Source organism: Heteronotia binoei, chromosome 7 (genome assembly GCF_032191835.1).
Source record: "Heteronotia binoei isolate CCM8104 ecotype False Entrance Well chromosome 7, APGP_CSIRO_Hbin_v1, whole genome shotgun sequence".
NCBI lineage: Eukaryota > Metazoa > Chordata > Lepidosauria > Squamata > Gekkonidae > Heteronotia > Heteronotia binoei.
The window spans coordinates 129,713,911-129,738,146 of record NC_083229.1 but is presented as its reverse complement, the minus strand read 5'-3'; the positions used below and the strand labels follow the sequence as shown (position 1 = coordinate 129,738,146).

The 24,236-nt window shown below is 47.8% G+C and overlaps 1 protein-coding gene across 1 annotated transcript in view; it reads right to left on the bottom strand.

Annotated features, from left to right (window-relative positions):
* Positions 1 to 3,921: 3,921 nt before the first annotated feature.
* Positions 3,922 to 24,236, bottom strand: part of CDH12 (cadherin 12) — a 1,126,549-nt gene continuing 1,106,234 nt past the window's right edge. The window contains exons 11-14 of the mRNA XM_060244300.1: positions 21,721 to 21,842; positions 12,395 to 12,512; positions 6,726 to 6,977; positions 3,922 to 5,201 (exon numbers count right to left, since the gene is read on the bottom strand). Of these exons, the coding sequence (XP_060100283.1) occupies positions 4,702 to 5,201; positions 6,726 to 6,977; positions 12,395 to 12,512; positions 21,721 to 21,842 (992 nt within the window). The 3' untranslated portion in view covers positions 3,922 to 4,701. The remainder of the gene's footprint in view (positions 5,202 to 6,725; positions 6,978 to 12,394; positions 12,513 to 21,720; positions 21,843 to 24,236) is intronic.

The window sequence follows — 24,236 nt, the reverse complement described above, 5'->3', positions numbered from 1 at the left end:
AAGTTTCACGCCTGAGGTTTGAACATTACATTATGGTAATCACTGCTCATTTGCATATGCTGTCATGTACCCAGTTATGTGCCACACACAGAAGTCTGGCTCCAAAGAAAACGTCTAACAATGCAGCAATAGTTGCTTCTAAGCCAAGCTGGTAAGAATGATGGGAACGTCCATTTTCGGAGTATTGCCTTGAAATCATCACACGTGTCTTTCACCCGCTGCTGTGCCCCAGTGGGAGTGGGGGTTGGGGGGAAGAGAACAAAAGAAAAGAAACACATGAAGGGAATTATTCACATATTGCATTATCATTCACATCCTGCATTAATTTCCATCAGGTTTTTAAAAGTGATTTTTCTGCACTTCAGTGTCATAAACTACATTTTTAAAAAAACCCACAAAATTTTGGCGCTCTTTTTAAACCTTGTTTGAAGGCAACAAAGCCCACAGTTTTATGATCGAAGTTGGAGTCCAATGGCACCTTTAAGACCAACAAAGTCACAGAGCCAGTTTTACAGGCTTCTGTGTGTATGTGTGTGAAGAAAAAATATACAAAATCTCTATGATATGATCCAAATTGGGAGGGACCTGGATGGATTTATGACTGAGACGTTTGGAAAAAAAGAGTTTTGGGAATGAAGAAAAAGTGCAGGAACCTTTTGACTTGGCAGTCTTCAAAACATGGCTAGATGATTATTTGTCGGAGATGCTTGAGGCTGATCCTGTATGGAGCAGGAGGTTGGACTAGATCAGTGGTCCCCAACCTTTTTGGCACCAGGGACCGGGTTTGTGGAAGACAATTTTTCTATGGACCCTGGTGGGGGGGGGGTATGGTTTCTGGATGATACAATTGTGCACTTTATTTCTAAAGAGTTTGGCATGATGGTTAAGTGCGTGGATTCTTATCTGTGAGAACCAGGTTTGATTCCCCACTCCTCCACTTGCAGCTGCTGGGACGACCTTGGGCCAGGCATAGCTTCTCACAAAGTTGTCCTTGAAAGATCACCTTCTGGGAGAGCTGTCTCAGCCCCACCCACCTCACAGGGTGTCTGTTGTGGGGGAGGAAGGCAAAGGAGATTGCGAGCCGCTTTGAAATTCTGAAATTCAGAGCGGAGGGCAAGATATAAATCCAATGTCATCTTCTTTTTATTATTATTATTACTCATTGTAATATATAATTAAATAATTATACAACTCACGGCCCGGTTGCTTACTGGCCGTGGACCAGGACCAGGCCATGGACCGGGGGTTGGAGACCCCTGGACTAGATGGTCTGTGTGGCTCCTTCCAACTCTAGGATTCTATGACTTTTTAAAAATATTAATGATTAAATAAATACATGGGAAAGAGGCTCCTCACTTCTTATTATCCCAACACAGAAATTTTGCTTTCAACAAAGGATTTTTTTTTTTTTTAAATGAAGCCAGTCACTGAAGCTTACAGGAAAATATATCGACAAATCCTGCTTTTTATAAATGCTATTCCTTTTTTAAAACAAAGCTCCTGGGATATGGGCAGTTTATAAAAAATTCTAAATGGGTATCAACTGTTGGGGAGGGAAGGCAGCGTAGGGCAGCCTGATCTTGAGCAGCAGGTTTAGATCAGTTCAAAGGAAGTACATTGTCACCCAAAGAGTAATTAAGATGTCAAATTCACTGCCACAGGAAGTGGTGGCAGCTACAAGCATAGACGGTTTTGAGAAGGGGTCGGAGAAATATATGGATCAGAGGTCCATCAGTGGTTATTAGCCATAAGGTGTAGATGGAACACTCTGTCTGGGGCACTGATGCTCTGTATTCTTGGTCCTTGGGGGCCCCACAGTGGGAGGGCTTTTGGAGTTCTGGCCCCACTGGTAGGCCTCCTGATGGCACCTGCATTTTGGCCACCTTTTGACATAGTTAGGATCGTCAGGTCTGTGTTGGGTGGAGTCAAAATAAAATATGTGGATGTAAATAACTAATGCACTGTAATAATGTTTCTAGACTAACTCATCATTTCTGAGTAAAAAAAAATGATGAGGAATTGAATAAGAACGTACAAGTTCCTATTGGTTCTTATTGTTGGGTGGAGCGTTTTGGCCACCTTTTGACATAGTTAGGATCGCCAGGGTGGAGCCAGGAGAGGGAGGGGCCTCAGCATAGTACAATGCCATAGAGTCCACCCTTCCAAGCGGCCATTTTCTCCAGTGGAGCAAAGAAAGATTCACGGCGCAGAGATTATTACAAAATAAAATATGTGAATGTAAATAACTAATGCACTATAATGACGTTCCAAGACTAAATCATCATTTCTGAGAAAAAACATATATATGAGGAAGCGAATAAGAACTTACAAGTTGAAGCACTTTATTGCAATGGCTTTATTGGACCGCTGCAGGATCAGCAGGGGCGCTTTTGTACCTACTTGTTCGAGAGAGATGAAGCTGCATGTCTTCACTGGGTTTGCGATGAAAAGGACTTCAACAGCTTTGAAAAGCTTTGCGCTCTACCGGGACTCTATGCTCTCTGCGCTATTGACGAGTTGGTTGTATAACGTTATTGTGATGACTCAGTCTTGAAACATTATTACAGTGCATTAATCTTCTCCAGCGACCTCTGCCAGCCGGAGATCAGTTGTAAAAGCAGGCGGGCAACCCTACACAGAATGTTGGACTGGATGGGCCATTGGCCTGATTCAGCGTGGATTCTCTTCTGTTCATAAGTGCTTACGATCTTGAAGCTAAGTAGGGCCAAGCCTGGTTGGTACTCAGAAGGCAGACTTTTGAGGAAGACTCTGCAGAGAAAGGCAACTGCAAATCACCTCTCACTTGCCTTGAAAGCCCCTTGCACGAGTCACCATAACTCAGCTGCTGTTTGATAGCACTATACACACACACACACACACACAGACACCTGCTATTGATGTCACCAATATATGTCAATCATTACTTTACTCAGAAAACGAATTTTGTCCAGATTGAAACTGTCAGCTGTATTACAAATTAAGCATTTTCCACAGAAGTATTATCTAGCTCAAAAAACAAAGTGAGTCTCTGATTCACCTACAAACGACCAGGGCCAAACATGGCTGGAGAGGAGATACAACAGGTGCATTTATTGGGGGGGGGGGTTACCTGGGAATGCAAATCCCTTTACTGTGGTCTGGTTCATTTGTCGCATTTCAGAAACAGGTTTTTTTTTTTTCCCCCCATGACTCATGACGTATGTATGGGAATAGGGGGCATTGCAACTTTGTACGGGGCTCAGAGGAATTCTGCTCAGGCCCAACCGAGAAGTGCTCTGTTTGTGTGGGAAGCTACATTCCAGGCAGAAAGAGCTACACAACTCATACAACAAACACATTTCTTTTTGTTTTTTTTTTTTTAGTCAAAGCACATTTTTGTTCAAGTCACACACACTAATCAGAACTTTTTGTAAAAGTCACTTTCAGGGAACTGTGTGTGCAAGCACGGGGCACGGCAGGGACTCTGGGAACTGTGCAATCCCTGAGCTTGTTTGACTTAGCTTTGGGAAGACCTTGATGTAAATTCCTTGCAATCTATAATTCTTTCTAAAGCCTCTGTGAGTTTTCAGCTTTGTTTGTTTGCCTCAATGGCAATACCAACAAAAAAAAATTCTTCCCCAAAGCTTCATCCTTAAATGCAAACTAGAGGTGCGTGCTACAACTCATATTGTAAAAAACATCTACGGCTACAGAAGAAAACTAATGTCAGGAGAAGCAGTGTACATATATTTCCTTTTAAATGTACAATAAATGAAAAAGACTAGTACAAATAAGGAAAGTGCAGGAACCTTTTTCCCCCAAAAGTGAATGTACACAAAAATCCATTTCCTCTGACCAAACTCTCAAAAAACATATTTTGTAACTGGAGCGGAGTATAAAACTCGCAGAACGCCACAATAAAAAATATCAACTAGCGTCACATCATTTTTTTTTAATTCTTGAAAAAGTGTAATATTTCGATGAAGGTTTTAAATATTCATTGATTTCAGTTTAAGACCATGGGCTTTACAATTTTGAATTGGAATAACAGCTTTTAATCCTCACCCCACCCCCCACCCCGTGAAGTGTAGGCATAAGAAATGTGAAACCTGGCAGACATTTTATATCCTTGCTGTTGTTGGGTTTTTTTAAAAACAAAAGAAGCAAAAAGAACATGATGCCCAGTGATCTGCAGTCACTGGACTGAGAGATTCCAGCCAGTGTTCTCCAGTTTTGTTTTTGAGTAATTGGATGTCCGCATGTCGCTATTGCTCCATGACATAAAGCTAATGTCTATTTTTTTCCTTAGCTCTGTCGCAGCAGTCCTTTCCACTTTAAATGGTAAGAGTTTCAATAGGCACTTTAGTGGAATTAAGAAAAATCCTACCGCTCTTCCACCATGATGCCGGAAAGCTATCTCTCTTTTTTTTTTTCCCCCTTTCTACATTGTCGTATCGATAAATTGTAGCTACAAAGCCTGAGGTTGTCTCAGAGTAACTCCAAAAGTAATGATAAAAAGTTCAACCAACAAAAGAACCAGAAAGTCAAGGACGATCCTTTCTCCCAACGAAACAGGTTAAACCAAAATGGACGATATGATAAATATAGGAACTCGCTGGGAACTGCTACTATCTCTTATAATCAAAGGGATCTTGTCCTATAAAGCTTGTTTATTTTTTTTCAATTTGCTGTAGATGCACTTTGCCATCCTTCCTGCCCAAACTAAGTGACTTTATCAGGGTTATAACTTTCTTCTTCTCCAAACATCTCTGCTAGGACTTTAAAGCGTGGTCCCCAGTCACTCAGATAGTCATAATCCTGATCTGCTTCTGTCGCTAGAGAATCAATAGAGCTAAGAGACTCAGCCACTGATCCATTCCCTTCGTAAGCGTATGTCGCTAGAGAGTCGTAAGGGGGCGCCAAAGGATCCCCGTCATTTTCTCGCAGCCGTTGATTTATGAAATCTCTGATGTTTGTGTTGTCATCTGCAGGTGGTCTTGAACGAGGTAAGCGGAGAGCGTCTGGCTTAATGTCCCTGCGCATTTTGTTGTCCTCAACCACTTTTGGATTCCTCAGGGCCCCAATGTCGAAAGCCTGGGTGTCCTCCTCGCCACCTCCTTCATCATCATAATGGATGACGTTGTCTCGGATGTCTTCCTTGGAGGTCATGAGGGTGTCCTTCTTCTTCTGCCGTCTCAGTGCTACATACAGAACAACGATGACTAGGAAAAGAGCAGAATTGCAAATTATGGACAGAAAGAAACTGACCTTTTGCCAATAAGATGCCAAGTTGGTCTCTGATATCAAAGAACGATGGGGGCTAATTCACAGATTACTTTTGGACTCGGGTACAAAAAGGGACTTTAAAGAATACTAGGAGAAGAGCAGAATTGCAACTTATGGATAGAAAGAAACTGACCTTTTGCCAATAAGATGCCAAGTTGGTCTCTGATATCAAAGAACGATGGGGGCTAATTCACAGATTACTTTTGGACTCGGGTACAAAAAGGGGCTTTAAAGAATACTAGGAGAAGAGCAGAATTGCAACTTATGGATAGAAAGAAACTGACCTTTTGCCAATAAGATGCCAAGTTGGTCTCTGATATCAAAGAACGATGGGGGCTAATTCACAGATTACTTTTGGACTCGGGTACAAAAAGGGACTTTAAAAAATACAACAAATCTCTGAATACCAATGCTGGGAGGCAGAGCCTTGGCCTCTATGCCCTGTTTGTTGGCTCTGCAGGCAAATGGTTGGCCATGATGTGAAATGCGAAACAGGACGCTGGACTAGATGGGCCATGGGTCTAATCCGATTGGTTTCTTCTTAAGTGATCTGTGATTAATGCAGGGAACCCTTTCCCTCCCCCCACATATATCAAACTTTATGAGAGTTATGCACAAAGTAATTGTTTGAGTAAGACTACAGTAAAAATGGAATTGTTCACAAGAGTGCTTTAATAAAGAGAATAGGAGTACAGTATATTGCACGATTTTTGCATGTATTACACTGATTTTACTACATTTTTTTTTAGAAGTCACTCATTGTTCCTGCAATGTTTGTAATATGTCATATACCATTTTTGTTGCATTGCTTTTATATTTTGTAATCCGCCTAGAGTCTTAGCAAGAAAGGCAGAATATAAAGTAAGTACATAAACAAATATTCCACCAATGCAAGGGCATTTTGGCTGTTGTGGATGGTGGCAGCTGATTTCTGTTCTCCCATTGCAGAATCCCCACATTGCTGGAGTGACCAACTCAGAATGCCTGGGTACTGGGAGGTGCCACATCACTCGAAGGGTGTCTAGGTGTTGTCTCCTTGAATGGGATGCCTCTCTTTGTCTTAACCTGGGAGCTGCCCTCTCACCTCTCCTCTCTGTCCCCTTCTACTCTCCCGCCCTTCACATGGCCTTCCATGGAGACACATCTCTCTACAGGTCTCTCCTGTGCAGACAATGCCCTCATACTCCCACACACATGATGTTGGACAAGCTGGCCATTTGTGATAGGGAAAGCGTTCTTTAGATTAAATTTCTCTCTCTCCTTTCAACTGCAACCTGAATGTGAATTGGATCTACTTGCATAAATGTACTTCTTGTAATATACTTCTTGGGAGGTTTATTTTCTGCAATTACTTTGATGACCGGGCAAAACTCTGATATATTAATCAAATATCCCAATACACACTACGTCCAGTCAGTGTCAGTGAAAGGCATAGTACATCAAAGAAGGAATACACTGACCTAGAAGTATAACAATACACAGCAAGATCGCAATCAGGGCTCCTGTGCTGAGTCCGACTGGCAGGAAGATGGCTTCCACATTGCAGGAGAGGAGGGTGCCGTCAGAATCACATCGGCAAACTCGGATTGTCATTGTGTTGGTACTGCTCTGGATGGGGTAACTGCTGTCTTCTATCACGACCGGGAGAAAATACCATTCTTGCTGCCTCCGGCTATAACCGCTTCTCCTGGCCACGATGCCAGCTGAGTTATCTGAGGAACAAAAAACTTGGGGTTATGATTTGATTTCATGATTTGGAAATTGCATAACAACAACACACTGGCAGATTAAGTCTATTCACCCAGACAAGAGAGAGAAAATGAACTGGAGTGGAGTTGGAAAACCCTACTGCATAGTGTCCTCATGCCGTACATTTTGCAGGGCTTTTTTGTAGCAGGAACTCCTTTGCTTATTAGGCCACACCCCCCTGATGTAGCCAATCCCCCAAGAGCTTACAGGGCTCTTAGTACAGGGTCTACTGTAAGCTCCAGGAGGATTGGCTACATCTGAGGGGTGTGGCCTAATATGCAAAGGAGTTCCTGCTACAAAAAAGGCCCTGACATTTTGCATTACAAAATATTAAAGGCGAAAGAGGAGGAGGAGTTGTGCTTTTGCTTTCAGTGCCAGTACTTTTAAAATACATAAATGCATACAGTATTTTTAAAATACATAAATAATAATCTCTGCTTGTTCCACCATCACTGGGGGCAACTTCTTTGTTCCATCTTTTCCAAAAGTGTCACAATCTATTTAGATCAAAAGCTTTCTGGTGGGCAACTGTTAATTGTTCTAGTTCCTTCACAGCAAATTAGACAGAAAGGAAGAGGGAAAGAAACGAGGAGGAAGGAGTATTGCATTCACATTATCTTTCCCCTGTTCGGGGTTCCTTGTTTTCCTTCTTCTGCCTCAGCGCTCTTGGACTGCTGTGATTTTCAGTCCATACTTTTGTGTTAGGGGAGCCCTGACTTTCTTGCTTTGCCAGTTTCCACTAGAGATGCCTGAACAAGATAGGCAATCTTTCCCAACCCTGCCCTCTGTTCAGAGCAGGTGATTAAGAAAAGTCCCACTAGAAATCAAACCAGACGCTTGCTTCCGTTTGTCCATTTGCGGGCAATCTGTGATTTCAAGTGAGCTTCTGCAAGCCGCGGCGTTTTCCCTCGCTTCCCCCAGTAGGAGCCGGGTTATCACTGCCTCCCCTTCCCCAATCAATGAAACCCAATGAAGAAGAAAACGGATGTAAAGATTAAAAGGATTAAGCAGGGGGAGAGTTTAGAAACCAATTTGCTAGCAGGTCTGAATGGGATTGCCTACGGTTCTGTCTTTGAGTTTATTATCTCATATTCACACAGCCTCTCGCACAACATTGCGAGGCTCTCTCCAGCAGAGGTTTTTGCTACTCCCTCTTGGATGCGTGAGAACGGAGAGATTAAATGACACATCCTGTTTTCTTATAGATTAGCTCAGTTCCCACCAGAACCCATTGGCTGGTGTGTATTGGCTGGAAAACCCAGTGGAAGGTATTACAGCGTTCTGCTCACCTTCTGCAGCTGATGGCCCCAGTTGAGCTAAAACACACATCCGTCCTGTTTTCCGTGCTTGTCTCAGAGCTGATTCATTCAATGGCAGCATTTAGACTTCTCATTCAATGGGTTTTTTAAATGGGAAATACCAATTAAGTGCGCAGTGATTGGGAGGTACAGAAGACAAATGTAGCATGTGCACGTGTCAGCACAGACAATGAGAGCAGATGTATGTGAGAACATGGAAGGTGGCTGGCTGCTGACAGGGGCATTTAAGGCCATTCTAATTGGGCCTGGCCCCCACGTGAAATTGCATCTGTTTCAGCACATGTTCAGAGGTGTGGGAGAGGGCTTGAGATATTTGCAGGTGCCTTTCAAAACTTCGGATCCCCTCTAAAATCACCAAACTTGATTTTCGTTTCAGATTTATGGCCCATTAGGGTTGCCAAGTCTGATTCAAGAAATATCTGGGGGATTTGGGGGTGGAGCCAGAATCAAGGGTGTGACAAGCACAACTGAACTCCAAAGGGAGTTCTGCCCATCACATTTAAAAGGACCACACTCCTTTTCAATGCCTTCCCTCCATTTGGCATAATGAAGGAGAGGGGTGCCTTTTTTGGGGGCTCACAGAAACTTGGGGGTGGGGTTTGGACAGGCACCAGATGCTATGCAGAAAATTTGGTGCCTCTACCTCAAAAAACAGCCCTCCCCCAGAGCCCCACATATCCATGGATCAATTTTCCATTATATCCTATGGGAATTGGTCTCCATAGGGCATAATGGAGTGCCCAGCAGGCATTTCCCTCTCCCCCCCCCACTTATTGATGATCCTTAAGCAGGGGGAGGCCCTCCAAAGAGCGGGATCCCCTGCATCCAACTGAGGATTGGCAGCCCTACGGCCCACTCCCTTGCTAGGTGTTGAGCAACACCTTTCCCTCAGTCTGCCTATTGCTGATCCTCGGCTGACGGAAACTGGCTAACCCAGTGAATTGACAGCTGAGCTGAGTTTTGAGGACAGATCCACTGAGTCTTGTTGCTGCTAAGCTGTACACTTTCTACCGGCCATGGAGATGGTCCTCCTCTCCCTTTCTGCAGTCCCAGTGGGAAGTTTATCCAGTGCCTGGCAGGCCACCAAACATGGCTGTCAGACTCCTTCGAGCAGAGCAGATCACAATACGCACAGGGGGTTGGATCCAGCCTGCTTTTCCACTCCACTTCACCCGTTTTCCCTCTTTACTACAACCCCCATTCCTAGGGTTGCCAAGTCCAATTCAAGAAATAGCTGGGGACTTTGGGGGTGAAGCCAGGAGACATTAGGGGTGGAGCCAAGATCAAGGCTGTGACAAGCATAATTGAACGCCAAAGGGAGTTCTGGCCATCACGTTTAAAGGGACGGCACACCTTTTCAATGCCTTCCTTCCATAGGAAATAATGAAGGATAGGGGCACCTTCTTTTGGGGCTCATAGAATTGGACCCCCTGGTCCAATCTTTTTGAAACTTGGGGGGTATATTGGGGAGAGGCACTAGATGCTATACTGAAAATTTGGTGCCTCTATCCCAAAAAGCAGCTCCCCCAGAGCCCCAGATACCCGCAGATCAATTCTCCATGATTTTCTATGGGAATAAATCTCCATAGGGAATAATAGAGTTCCCAGCAGACATTTCCCTCCCCTCCCCCCGCTTTCTGATGACCCTGAAGCGGGGGAAGGGTCTCGAAACCGGGGGATCCCCTGCCCCCACCTGGGGATTGGCAACTCTACCCATTCCACATGGCTCTTTTTCCATGCAGGACCCGTGATCCCCGGAACAGCCTTTTTGGTAGCCGAAGGGGAACCCCCTCCCCTCTTCCCCACTGAAAATATGGTTGGATCCAACCTAGGGCCTGCTCTGTTGACTCAACCACTTCCTCTTTTCTGCACAAACTAAACAAGGATTTTGGCTGAGCGTTACCTTGTTCATGGCTATCAGATAATGAGTGGTAGATAAATGCTTTCATTCTAAAGGAGGGGGCAAAACAAGTAGGATATCAAGAGGCTCATCACTAACTCTTCCATCTTTTCCAGCTTGCAGCAATGAGGGGCGCAACCAGGTTGGGGTGCAATGCACAAGGCACAACCCCTTCTCCTCTTATATGCTTTTAGGGTTGCCAATCCCCAGGTGGGGGCAGGGGATCCCCTGGTTTGGAGCCCCTCCCCCCGCTTCAGGGTCGTCAGAAAGCAGGGGGAGGGGAGGGAAATGTCTGCTGGAAACTCTATTATTCCCTATGGAGATTTATTCCTATAGAAAGTCATGGAGAATTGATCTGCAGGTATTTGGGGCTCTGGGGGGGGGGCTGTTTTTTGGGTTAGCTGCACCAAATTTTCAGTATAGCATCTAGTGCCTTTCCCCAAAATACCCTCCAAGTTTCAAAAAGATTGGACCAGGGGGTCCGATTCTATGAGCCCCAAAAGAAGGTGCCCCTATCCTTCCTTATTTCCTATGGAAGGAAGGAATTGAAAAGATATGCTGTCCCTTTAAATGTGATGGCCGGAACTCCCTTGGAGTTCATTTATGCTTGTCACAGCCTTGCTCCTGGCCCCGCCCCTAATGTCTCCTGGCTCCACCCCCAAAGTCTGCAGATATCTCTTGAATTGGACTTGGCAACCCTATATGCTTTTGTGATCAAAATTGATCCCTCCCCCATGACATGATTAGTCCTAGAAAGCTAAGGGGGTGTCAGTTTCAAAGACCAAAAAACACACAGGAAAGGAAAGATTAAACTCTTTAGCCACACACATGTGGCCCTAGCCTAACTCGGGCCCTGGCATTGCTGTTACAAACTCTGTAAAAACTGCTGGTAAGATCTGTTTACAAATCTTACAGTATCATACCAGTTTCCCCCCTAGCGTAGGGTGGATTCAAGCTGATTTTCAATCCGTGAAAAATGGGAGAGGGCATCGCTTTTGACCACCAATATTCTGGGCTGAAGATCATGGGACCTGCATGGACAATAGCCTTGAGAAAAGGGGCTGTGGTCAATACTGGAACTGGGTCAAAATGAATGAAAAAAAACAAGCTGGATTGAACCCACAATGGGCCATAAAATCTATTTAAAACCACTCCCTGTAGTCATATACCCATTTAGTTATATTCCAATTTAGGATAAGAGTAATTTTTAACTGTTAGCTCCCCTCTTGTGCGCTACCTGGAGGGACATCAGCCTTAAAAATCCTATGATCAATTCTCTCTTTCTGTGCGAAGCAGAAATCTTTGTGTTTCTGATTTGTAAGTAGCTCAGGATGGATCTGGCTTCCACCTATGTATCACACTGCCTTAGGTGAGCAAAAGTTGGAGAAGATTCTTTTATAAATTAGCACACTCTAGCTATTAATTACTGGTGAAAGATTAAGTTGATGTATGAGAGAAGATGCACTGTTTCCCCACCCATTCATTTGCTCTACCTTAATCTCATTCTCACCCACTCACAACTGGAAACTAGGTCAAAGGATAGTAAAATCCAAAATTATCAGTAGGAATAACATTTTGATTAGGGTTTTGTTTTGTTTTTTTCTTCTTCAAAGTGTGTGCGTGCCTGGAAGTCATGGTGACTCCTCCTGGGGTTTGGAGGGGAAGTGTCTTGATTGCCTGCCTCTGTCTCCCAGCTCTGGTATTCCATGGATCCAAGTGCTTGCCGGGGTCAGCCCTACTTAGCTTTCAAGACTTGATGAGATCAGGCTTGCCTGGGTTATCCAAGTCAGGGCATGATTAGGGAGGATTCCACACCTTCAGCTAGTCATCCTACAGCTGGCAATGCTGAAGCTATAACCAGGGGTCATTTTGTAGAAAAAAAGGTGCTGACGCTTATCCAGTGATTGTTATGCAGCTGCACCTACTATTCAATGGACAAGATGGGAAGGAACAGAAAGGTTCAGGAGCTGTGCTCCTGTGAGCTCCCGCTGAACCCGAGGCCTGCCTATAACACTTCTATCACACTTGCTCTACATCTGAAAAAAGGCAATTGTGCACTGAAACTACACACACGCAAACATACACACAAAAGCCAGGCATACAGGGCTGCAGGCACAACAGCAAGAGGACAGAATAATGAACAAAAATAAAACAACCTTACTTCTGTAATCGTGGACTGTGAAGTTTGGCTTTGCAGCAATTTCAGGTGACAATCGAAAGGAGAAGCGTTGCCCAGCAGGTGACAAATCCTTGTCTGCAGCACCAACAACCTGAATCACCTGGAACACAATGGGACAACGCTAGGGCACACGTCTCTGAGGGAACCAGGGAGATCTTAACACGGCAATTAAATAGCAAAATTAGAACAAGAGGATATGGAGTGATAGCACACAACTCTGGCCCGTTTAGATTCTCACAAAAAAACCCACCCTAAAATGTCATGTTTAAGTAAAATATGGAAAAGCAGTAGGTGAGAAGATCTCCTGTGCAAACCACTCCCCCCTCCCCTAATCTCTGGAAATAAAGTGATTCTCTGGTCTTTTATCTGTTTGCAAAGGCGATGCTGGCTTTGATCAATCTGTCGAGGGCACTTATGTATGGAAGCAGATATAATAATAATAAAAAAGATTTATAAAAAAAACCACACACACATGGATTTGCAAAAACCCAGCTATTCCCTTTGGAAACTCTTCAGCTATTGGCTGAAAGAACCCTGGCTTCAGGGGAGTGAAAAGGAAAGCCCTTTGTCATTTGTTCAGCTATTCAGGTGTTTCTGTATCTAGGAACATGTCGACTGCTCAGAATTTGAAACAAATGTCGGCTCAGGAAGCTTAAGGGCAAATGGGGCGATGTCCTATTGGTGGAAAGGGAATCAACACTGAAGCAAAGAGACTCGATCAGTGACGTGTCGATGGATCCAAGCGGGCAGCCGGGTTGGTCTGAAGCAGTAGAACAAAGTAGGAGTCAAGTTGCACCTTTAAGACCAACGAAGTCTTATTCAGAATGGAAGCTTTCGTGTGCTAGAAGCAAACGTCGTCAGGAAATCATGGAAATGTTTGTTAGCAGATTAAAGTTTGGAGCCTGGTGACCGATAGTTTATGTTAACTGGGCTGCATCAACAAGGGGGCAATATAAATCCGACTAGCAGATTGATGTCTATGTTATTAGGCGTGAAGTGCCATAAATAACCGTCTTGGAATGTGTTGAATAATTGTTAGACGGGGCAGGTGTGAGTGTTGGTGTATGCAAGTGGTCAGTGGATAGTGTAAGTAAGCTGTGTCGGAATACAAATATTGAGTGTGCATAGCGTGAATAGTATGTGGGCATGGGAGAATGGAGAAAGGAAAAGTTTTGCAAACACACCTCTACATAAAATCTATAATAGTAATCCCCTAACGGAACTGGCCAAATCTGGCACTCCCATTGGCTGTGATGTGCACACCCACAGTGATTGGCCCATGAACTGCAAGTCAATTGCTCTACCCTGCCATTTGCTGGCTATGCTGCCCTCCCCTACCCAATGCCAGGCCAGGGACAAAAAGTCCACTAGAACTTAAAAAAAAAGGTCCAGGCAAATAGGCATGAAAAACCTCCGCTTGAGACCCCGGAGAGCCGCTGCCAGTCTGCCAGTTGACTGGTGCACTCTTGGGCGAGACATTATTTCATTGTGAACTGCAAACTGCAGTGGTGAACCGACCTTAGGGGTCCTGTCACTGATAGGCTGGCCTTTCATAACTTATTCCACCCATCATAATGATGGGCATTTCACTATTTGACATTAAAAAGGCAGTGTGGAACTTCCATTTCCTGGGCCTTCTCTGGATATGTATACAACATGAAAAGACCAGGAGAGATGTGCCTTTGTTTCCCCAAGCAGGGATTTCCCCATTGGAGGAATGCACCCAACAGACCCAGTCTGAAGGTACCAACACCAACGCACAAAGGTTGGGCATGCTTTCTCTGCTCCAAGCTTTAGAATGACCATTGAGTGGTTGCAGCTCAATAAAGGCAGGTAACTTGACTTCTTGACACAGCGCTTCTTCATCTCTCCTCCGGGTCCAGAGGAGACAGACTATCGTCTGGAGAATGACGTTCTCCTTCCACAAAGGGCTGGGGTTGGTGCACATAGCAGCAAGAGGTAATGTGAATTTTATAAATTTATTTACTTCATTTAAACCTCACTTTTCTACCCAATGGAGACTTAGACTGATTTCACACGAGGCTTGTTCAAGGTGGAGAGTCTTTTTGCTCCCCGAGCTTAGGGTTGCTAAGTCCAATTCCAGAAATATCTGGGGACTTTGGGGGTGGAGCCAGGAGACTTTGGGGGTGGAGCCAGGAGACACTGGGGTGGAGCTAGGAGCAAGGGTGTGACAAGCACAATTGAACTCCAAAGGGAGTTTTGTCCATCACAATTAAAGGGACCTCACAACTTTTTAAATGCCTTCCTTCCCTCCACCCTCCCCTTCTCTGATTTCACCTCAGAGGCAGAGCGGAGCGGGCGACACCGCTACGCGGCTGCCGCCTCTTCTCCACTTCACTGTAGCTACTCCTCCGAGATGGGCTCAGCCTGAGCGCATCTCGGAGGAGCAGCTACGGTGAAGCGGAGAAAAGGTGGCAGTGCAGCGGCGTTGCCCGCTCTGCCTCTGAGGTGAAATCAGAGAAGGGGAGGGTGGAGGCAGGCCAGGAGTGTGGCGAGCCGCGAGTCCGGGTCCTAGAAGGACCCAGATTCGCGGCCCACCACGCTCCTGGCCTGCCTCCACCCTCCCCTTCTCTGATTTTACCTCAGAGGTGGAGCGGGCGATGCCGCTGTGCTGCTGCTGCCTCTTCTCCGCTTCATCTTAGCTGCTCCTCCGAGATGGGCTCAGCCTGAGCCCATCTCCGAGGAGCAGCTATGGTGAAGCGGAGAAGAGGCGGCAGCAGCGCAGCGGCGTTGCCCGCTCTGAGATGGGGCAGCTCGCCATGCTCCTTGGTACCGTTTTCCCCCTTCCCCTGCTTCCATTTTTTTGGGAAGCGGGGGAAGAGGCTGGAAATCCTGGGGTTCCCCGCCAGGGCGGGAGGGTTGGGAAGCCTACCCGGGCTTCTCTCTGTTTTCACACAAGTTGCCCTGGAGCTGCGAGTTGGTGCGGCGCTCTGATGCAGCAAGCAGGATCTTCTTCCAAGTGGTTTCCGCTTGCTGGGGAGAAGGGCGCGCCAACCTGCAGCTCCGGGGCAACTTGTGCGAAAATGGAGAGAAGCGCCAGGATCAAAAGGGCTCTCCATAGAGCAAGCCCGGCTGTGAAATCGGTCTCGCAGTGGTTTACATCATTTCCTCCGCTCTTCCATTTTATCCTCACCTCCATCAGTGATGCTGAGCACACGTGACTGGCTCAAAGCTCATCCAGCAAGCTTCTAGGACAGAGGGGGGATTCGAGCTTGGGCTTCCCAGATCCTAGTTAGGCACTCTAACCACTACACCATGCTGTCTCCGAATGACCTATGACAATGTTTGAACATTAACTATGTTCAGGGCTTTTTTTTTTAGCAGGAGCTCCTTTGCATATTAGGCCACGCACCCCTGATGCAGCCAATCCTCCTGGAGCTTACAGCAGGCCCTGTACAAAGAGCCCTGAAGGAATTCTAGCAGGCCCGCCTTTGCCTATTAGGCCACACCCCCCTGATGTAGCCAATCCTCCTGGAGCTTCCAGCAGGCCCTGTACAAAGAGCCCTGTGAGGAATTCTAGCAGGACCTCCTTTGCATATTAGGCCACACCCCACTGATGTAGCCAATCCTCCTGGAGCCTCCAGCAGGCCCTGTACAAAGAGCCCTGTAAGGAATTCTAGCAGGACCTCCTTTGAATATTAGGCCGCTCACCCCTGATGCAGCCAATCCTCCTGAAGCTTACAGCAGCCCCTGTACGAAGAGCCCTGTAAGGAATTCTAGCAGGAACTCCTTTGCCTATTAGGCCACGCACCCCTGATGCAGCCAATCCTCCTGGAGTTTACAGCAGGCCCTGTACGAAGAGCCCTGTAAGGAATTCTAGCAGGTACTCCTTTGCCTATTAGGCCACACACCCCTGATGCAGCCAATCCTCCTGGAGTTTACAGCAGGCCCTGTACGAAGAGCCCTGTAAGGAATTCTAGCAGGAACTCCTTTGCCTATTAGGCCATGCACCCCTGATGCAGCCAATCCTCCTGGAGTTTACAGCAGGCCCTGTACGAAGAGCCCTGTAAGGAATTCTAGCAGGAACTCCTTTGCCTATTAGGCCACGCACCCCTGATGCAGCCAACCCTCCTGGAGTTTACAGCAGGCCCTGTACGAAGAGCCCTGTAAGGAATTCTAGCAGGAACTCCTTTGCCTATTAGGCCACGCACCCCTGATGCAGCCAATCCTCCTGGAGCTTACAGTAGGCCCTCTGCTAAACTCTTAGAGGATTCGCTACATCAAGGGTGTGTAGCCTAATATGCAAAGGAGCTCCTGCTATCAAAAAACCCCAAAACCCTGCTTATGCTAGTAAACAGGTGACCTCAGGTGATTGATTCTATTCGTCCTTCTGTTTATTTTGTGAGGTTCAGCATGCCCATGTCCGATTCTCAACCTCCCCTCGCCTCTGCTGACTGCATCCTCAATTTGGACATTTGCCATAACATATCTATGCGTTATGTGCCTCCGAGTGTCACAAAAAAAGCCTGTATAAGCAGCTTCTGTGGACAATTATTTAAAACTGGTTACTGCCGATCCGGAAGAGATCAAGGAAATATTTTTCACTCTGTTGGTATAATAAATTCGAGCAACGGAATTGTTGAGGCTGCAAGTCCTCTCTCCTCTGGGCAAGGGTTTTGAATGCAATAAGAGCAAGCTGTTATGGCCTGGGGCCTCCCTGCTCTCCCTTTGATTCTGCAAAGCTTATAAAACAAGACCAAACAGCAGGATATTTGGTTGCCTTTATTCCCACCGAGCGGGGCCTCGAGAAAAGTTGAGTTCACGGAAACTGTTAATGAGGGGAGGGAACGTGCAGTGCCAGGTAGTGAAGAAGGTTAGCAAAATTTACACTTGCCGTATAGTTCGCGTTTATACTAGACCGTATTTCTCCCTGCCCAGGAGGAAACGGCTGGGTTTTTATGATTTTGGTTCCCATCTCAGGAACTTGTGATTGCATTGCCTAACGTCTGTGGATCCCTGAGGCTTACTAGACAGTGACTGAGTACTTCTCTCGGAGACAGTCATCCTTAAACTGCTGAAGAGTCGCAACATCAGTGGCTTAAGGTAAGCCTACACAGCTCGTGACCCACCAAGCCACCTGTGGCCTACCAGCCACGTATTGTGCCTTTGCAAGTGCTTGAGACACAGTGATGTTTGCAATCTCAGCCGTGGCTTTTTTTCTAGCAGGAACTCCTTTGCATGTTAGGCCACACCCTCCTGATGTAGCCAGTCCTCCTGGAGCTTACAGTAGGCCCTCTACTAAGAACCCTCTAAGCTCTTGGAGGACTGGCTACATCAGGGGGCATGGCCTAATATGCAGAGGAGATCCTGTTGGAAAAAGAGCCTTGCTTAGCGCTAACACCCAAGGGGGAGCAAGAAGTCCAAGCGGTGTGGCTAATGTGTGGCTAAAACGCCCTACTGCAGAACTGTAACTGCTCCCTCATCTCCAGATGTTTGGTCCAAAGAGGGGACAGGGCAGTGATGGGTAAGCAAGGGCAGGGAACCCAAACCGACTTCTCCAATCCCCTCCCCAGCAACGCCACTGCTCCCACTCAAGCCCAGAATTGCATTTGTGCAGGGACATCAGGAGTCACAGACTCCAGGCGCCATGACCCCCATCATGCAAGAGAAAAAGATCCCAGGAAATTTTCCCCAGTGAACAGCTGAGGCAGTGGTGGAGGGATGTTTTCAGCCCCACACTGGGCAGTCTGCTCATTCCTTCGCCTGGGACCCCCCTCCCCACAGAGGACTGGATTCATGGGAAGTTTTGGGTGGTCTGGCAGCTGCCCCGCCTCTGTTTGGTGGAGCTGCTTGTCAGGCGACTCTTGCAGTCGTTCCCTTGCAGGATCAGAGCCTTGTGCAGCTGCTGCTGGTGTTGTGGCGGAGGGATAATTAGCAGACACTGAGCACGTCAACCCAGGACAGGTGAGTGTCGTTCAGACAGCACCATCATCTGCCTCGAGGAGGGTTTGAGGTGGAGTACCAGCCAATGAGGCTGGGATTATGGGCCCATCAGGCTGTTCTGCCCTTCTCCCTCTGCTCCCCAGCCCAGGAGACCTCCTCCATAGGGCCACTGATGGCAGAGAGTCATGGCCCAGCAGCTTCCCATGTGGTGGAGGCAACAGAACCACATCTTCAGCCAGCCAAATGTCAACTCAATGGCCATGCGTGTTTGTAGTTTGCAAATTCTGGTGACATATCTCTAGGATAAGCAGGTACAGGACAGGGAGGTGGGGTACATTCTGAAACCCTCTGGTTCCCACGGTCCCTTGCCCTGCCTTTGCATTCCCTGCTGTGGTGGTGGCATGACTGTGGCGCCATCTAGTAGCCTAACTGGACCTAGGCTGAGACAGTGTTGCCTTATGGGTTGGTGGTGGAAGATGCCAGGATGGTCCTTGCCACCACCAGGAGAAATTTGGCCTCTGTTCACCATTGTGCCTACTCACACATGGCAGTGGAGCAGTTCTCTGCCATGGGTCATAAGAAAATGAGAGAAGCCAGGCTGGATCAGGCCAGCAGCCCATCCGGTCCAACCCTCTGGGTCACACAGTGGCCAAAACCCAGGTGCCATCAGGAGGTCCGCCAGCGGGGCCAGAACTCCAGAAGAGCTCCCACTGCCCCCCCCCCCCCAGCACCAAGAATTCAGAACATCACAATGATGCGATCTGGAAGGAGATATCTCCACCTCCGCTCTGCAGGTCTGGAATGATTTGTCTGGTCTGGCTCAGAAACAGGTGCATGTCTTCATGGTCCAGGGTGTCCATGTGAGCAGGTGGTAGAGCAGGGAATGCCTGGAGATAAGGCTGAACCTATCATGCATGGAGATACTACCTGTGGTAGTGGACAGCTGAGGCATCGAGCTTTTGTCCAGTGGGTCTGAGGGCTCTTGGTGACAGTTCGTCACTGAGCAGAGGGGCCAGCATCTTTCTCTGACACTCTAGCCCTCCTTGCCCCCCTGCAACTCATCCACACATGCCCTTCCCCTCAGCAGGGGACTCACTCAGTGGCGGTGGCATTGCCAGGCCCTCAACAGGCGGGCCCATGGTGGTTTCCAGGCCAACCGGCATGCTGGGTATCCAGGAGCCAGCCTTGGGGCCAAAAGAGGAGGGAGTGGACACCATTGTGGGAACCCCGTCTTCCCAGTGGGGAGCTTCCCAGAGGCCCTGGCGGCTAGTGTCCCAATCATCCATCCCATTGTGGCAATGCAGGAGGAGATGGAGGTCAGTTATGACACTGTGGACCACAATGGCCAGGCTGCATGGCCAGGGGGGTGAGAGAAGTGGGATGGCTGTGGGCATGGGTACATGGAGCTGCGTGGTGCAGCTGGCCCCAACAACTCAGGCACTGCTGTATGCTTCCCTCCAGGCTCCTTCAGTCTGAAGTCTGCTCCTTTCTCGGTGACTGCAGCCTTAGGAGAGTGTGGGTCACGGCCCCACTTGGTGTTGCTACTAGTGGGAGATTTCTGAGGCCAACTCTGTCAGATACCCAGTTACTGTTTGGCAGAGCTCTGTTCTTGGTGGGGTGGGGAGGGGGAGGGTACTATGGCCACAGCCCTGCGACCCACCGCCCCGCCCCTTCCCCTCCCTTCCCTCACTTGTGATGTGAGCAGGGCTGAGTCTTCCCTCTGCCAGCCCATGATTGGTTCTGCCTTCCCTCTGCATAACATCCTGCCTTGCAATTTGCATGGGCGGCAACAGCATTGTTGCTGCAGGTGTTAATATGGTTGCAGCCTCTGTGATCCAGCCTCTTGGTCTTTTCCCTACTGCCTAGTCTCTGCCCAAATCCTTTAGGGAGCACATTAGCTGTGGCCGGGGGGTCCTTAGGATTGCACCGTATGTCACCTTTCCAAAGACCCTCTGCAGAGTTCTTCTAAGCAAGACGTGGCCAAACTTGCCTCATATAAGAGCCACATAGGTTAAATAGCAGATGCATGAGAGCCACAAGACATGAACATCAGATGTTTGAGAGGAAGGAAGGAAGGAAGGAAGGAAGGAAGGAAGGAAGGAAGGAAGGAAGGAAGGAAGGAAGGAAGGAAGGAAGGAAGGAGGGAGGGAGGGAGGGAGGGAAGGGAGGAAGGAGGGAGGGAGGGAGGGAGGAAGAAGGGAGGGAGGGAGGGAGGGAGGGAGGAAGGAAGGAAGGAAGGAAGGAAGGAAGGAAGGAAGGAAGGAAGGAAGGAAGGAAGGAAGGAAGGAAGGAAGGAAGGAAGGAAGGAAGGAAGGAAGGAAGGAGGGAGGGAGGGAAGGAAGGGGGGAGGGAGGGAGGGAGGAAGGAAGGAAGGAAGGAAGGAAGGAAGGAAGGAAGGAAGGAAGGAAGGAAGGAAGGAGAAGGAGAAGAAGAAGAAGAAGAAGAAGAAGAAGAAGAAGATATTGGATTTATATCCCGCCCTCCACTCCGAAGAGTCTCAGAGCGGCTCACAATCTCCTTTACCTTCCTCCCCCACAACAGACACCCTGTGAGGTGGGTGGGGCTGGAGAGGGCTCTCACAGCAGCTGCCCTTTCAAGGAGAAAAAGAAGATGATGATGATGATATTGGATTTATATCCCGCCCTCCACTCCGAAGAGTCTCAGAGCGGCTCACAATCTCCTTTACCTTCCTCCCCCACAACAGTCACCCTGTGAGGTGGGTGGGGCTGAGAGGGCTCTCACAACAGCTGCCCTTTCAAGGACAACCTCTGCCAGAGCTATGGCTGACCCAAGGCCATGCCAGCAGGTGCAAGTGGAGGAGTGGGGAATCAAACCCGGTTTTCCCAGATAAGAGTCCGCACACTTAACCACTACACCAAACTGGCTCTCCACACCAAACTGGCTCTCCAGTTGGAGGAAGGAAGGAAGGAAGGAAGGAAGGAAGGAAGGAAGGAAGGAAGGAAGGAAGGAAGGAAGGAAGGAAGGAAGGAAGGAAGGAAGGAAGGAGGGAAAATAGGTGGAAAGAAAACAACTTTAATGCATTTTCCAAGCTGCCAGTTGGCTTGGCTTGGCTAAGTGATTTAAAGAGACAATGCCTTCTCCAAGCTGGCTGACAGGGCGGTGGGGGGCTTTGAGAGCCACATGTGACTCCTGAGCTGCAGCTTGGCCACCTCTGTTCTAAGCACTGCTAGCATCAGTTGCCCCGAATGCAGGTCAGTCTTTAGAAAGCCAATGGGGTAGACTCAATAAACCAATAAACCATCCCGCATGTGAAGATCTCAAAGCATACCAATAACTGGAGAAGTTCTCAGAGCATACAAATAAGGGCTTGGATAACCATCACACAGGATCACTGTAACCGGTTATGGCTCAATATACAACACACGTTAAAAAGGAGAAGATACCTGTCCTGGCTTTGCATTTTCACACACATAACTCTCGTAGGGCACTGCAATTTCAGGAGGGAATTCATTGACATCTAGGACATTTATGATGACATTGACCTTGCTGGTTAATAGCGGATTGCCTATTAAGAAAAAAATTAAGAAGGAAGAAGTTATGAAACGCTTGTAAGTATGTGAGCCCAAACAACATTATATATCCGGCGTTAAAGCATGACAGATGTAAGTGCCAGTCTCTCTTGACATGTCCTTTTATCTCTGTATGGTAAATTACTCACACAAGAAGGGCTGTCCCTTGTGAGGACATAAAGGTTGGGAAAAGGACATGGCTATGTCCTTTGGGCAAGCCTTAAAAGGAATATCCTCACTTTCCAGCTCCGGCACAAAACCTGAGCACCAAGAAATGCCATGCACCTGTTTTGTGTGCTGAGGGTTGTGGGGCTGGGGGTTGTGGGGTTCAGTTGTACTAAGGGGGGGGGGTGTCTGTCTGACATACTTCCTTTTTCCATGCCTGACTTTACTAACCATACTGTTTGTATGGTAACTGCACCTTTCATTCAATGGACTGGCAATGGAAGGTGGGACAGGCTTCAGGGGTAGTTGGGGGCAAGGTGGCTGCAAAGTTGTGAAAACCTGGCCCATCGCCTCCTACGATGCCCTATGATGGGGCCTGAACTAGGCAAGGAGGAGGGCCGCCAGGAAGGAAATGTGCGACACTGCCAGGCCAGCCAGCTCACCTGGGAATGTGAAAATTATTTGCCCAACCACCCCTCCCTGAGTGGCAATGCTTTACCAGGGAAAGGTTATGGCTGGGGTTATGGGTTGTCCCTCCAGGGGGAGGGTTCTGTGATAGGGTCATTTGAATCTTAGGCTCTGGTTCAGGGTGGATTTTTTTTTTTTTTGCTTCATTTCTCTGACACAACCTGGGGGCGGTATCAGCATGGGTCCAGATCCATTTTAGGAAAACCAGACTGCATGCCCGTTTTCCCTGAAAGTGGGGGATGGGAATCTGTTGGGTTTTCTGGTGCAATTTCACTTCCTGTTGTCATGAGTTAATTAAATGAATGTATATGCATGCTGATGCTTAGCCAGTGAGAGATAGAGCCAATGAGAATGTGTGCACGTATCTCCCGCTCAGGCTAGGTGTCAATATGTATAGTGACCATTGAAGCAAAGCCCTAATAGGCTAATCCATATATTTGGGAGGTGGTCTGGGGGAAACCATTTGGTCAGTTTTTATTGCCCTTTGTGTAAAGCCCTCAGATCTCCATGCAGTTAGAGTTTGGACTCCAGAGAGTCGAGATGTAGTCTAGAGACTAGATAGGATAATGAATCCTTCTTTTGTTTTCTAGAAATCCCAGTAACCCTTTCCTCATAGTAAAAGTAAACTACTTTATTCTTAAGCTAAAACGTCTGCCTGGTTTGTTTTTGTGGTTCTCTCCACACAACTCTGCTAAAGTATCTCTAGACCCTAACAGAATCCCCTTAAGAGATCTTAGGGTGATGGTTTTCATCGGGCATGCCCAGCACTGGGGCTTTCAATGGGTTGCTTTCATGCTCAAGTGGCAATTGAGGCCACTTAGTATCAATTGTCCTTTTGGGATCCAACATCCTGCCATCCTATAGTTCTCCCCCGCCCACCCCAGCAGGTGGGTTAGGCTGGCTCCGGGTTATTGACTGGCAGGTCGGTCAAGTTGATGCCAGGATCTGGTCATATAGAGCAGTGCTCCCCAACTTTCTTGGTACTGAGGACGGCAGGGTGGGGGCACCGAATTTCCCCCTGTGGCACTGCACAGCCTCGCCGCACCTCCCCCCCCCCCCGGTGCCGTGCAGCCTTGCTGCCCTGCCACTCTCCCCTCATGGCGCTGCACAGTGACGACACACAGTCTCACCGCAGCACCTCTGCAGCGGCGGGCAACCCACTGAAGAAGTGGCCTGCCGGAGTTTAGTGCCGTCACCCCCCACCCTGTGTGATGAGGCTCAGGTCCCCCCTTCTGCTGTCTTCCCTCTCTCCCCGACACTGCAATGCAGTGTTGTGCTTCGTCGTCAAGATAAGTTTAAAACATTAAATTGTTACAAGGCAGACATTCTCATACCACAAGAGTCATTAGCAAAACACTCTAACACGGGGGGGTGGGGGTGGCAAACTTGCTTAACTTAAGAGCCAAATGGAATAAATGTCAGATGTTTGAGAGCCACAAGACATGGATGCCAGATGTTTGAGAGCCACAAGGAAGGAAGGAAGGAAGGAAGGAAGGAAGGAAGGAAGGAAGGAAGGAAGGAAGGGAGGGAGGGAGGGAGGAAGGGAGGAAGGGAGGAAGGGAGGGAGGAAGGAAGGAAGGAAGGAAGGAAGGAAGGAAGGAAGGAAGGAAGGAAGGAAGGAAGGAAGGAAGGGAGGGAGGGAGGGAGGGAGGAAGGGAGGAAGGGAGGAAGGGAGGGAGGGAGGGAGGGAGGAAGGAAGGAAGGAAGGAAGGAAGGAAGGAAGGAAGGAAGGAAGGAAGGAAGGAAGGAAGGAAGGA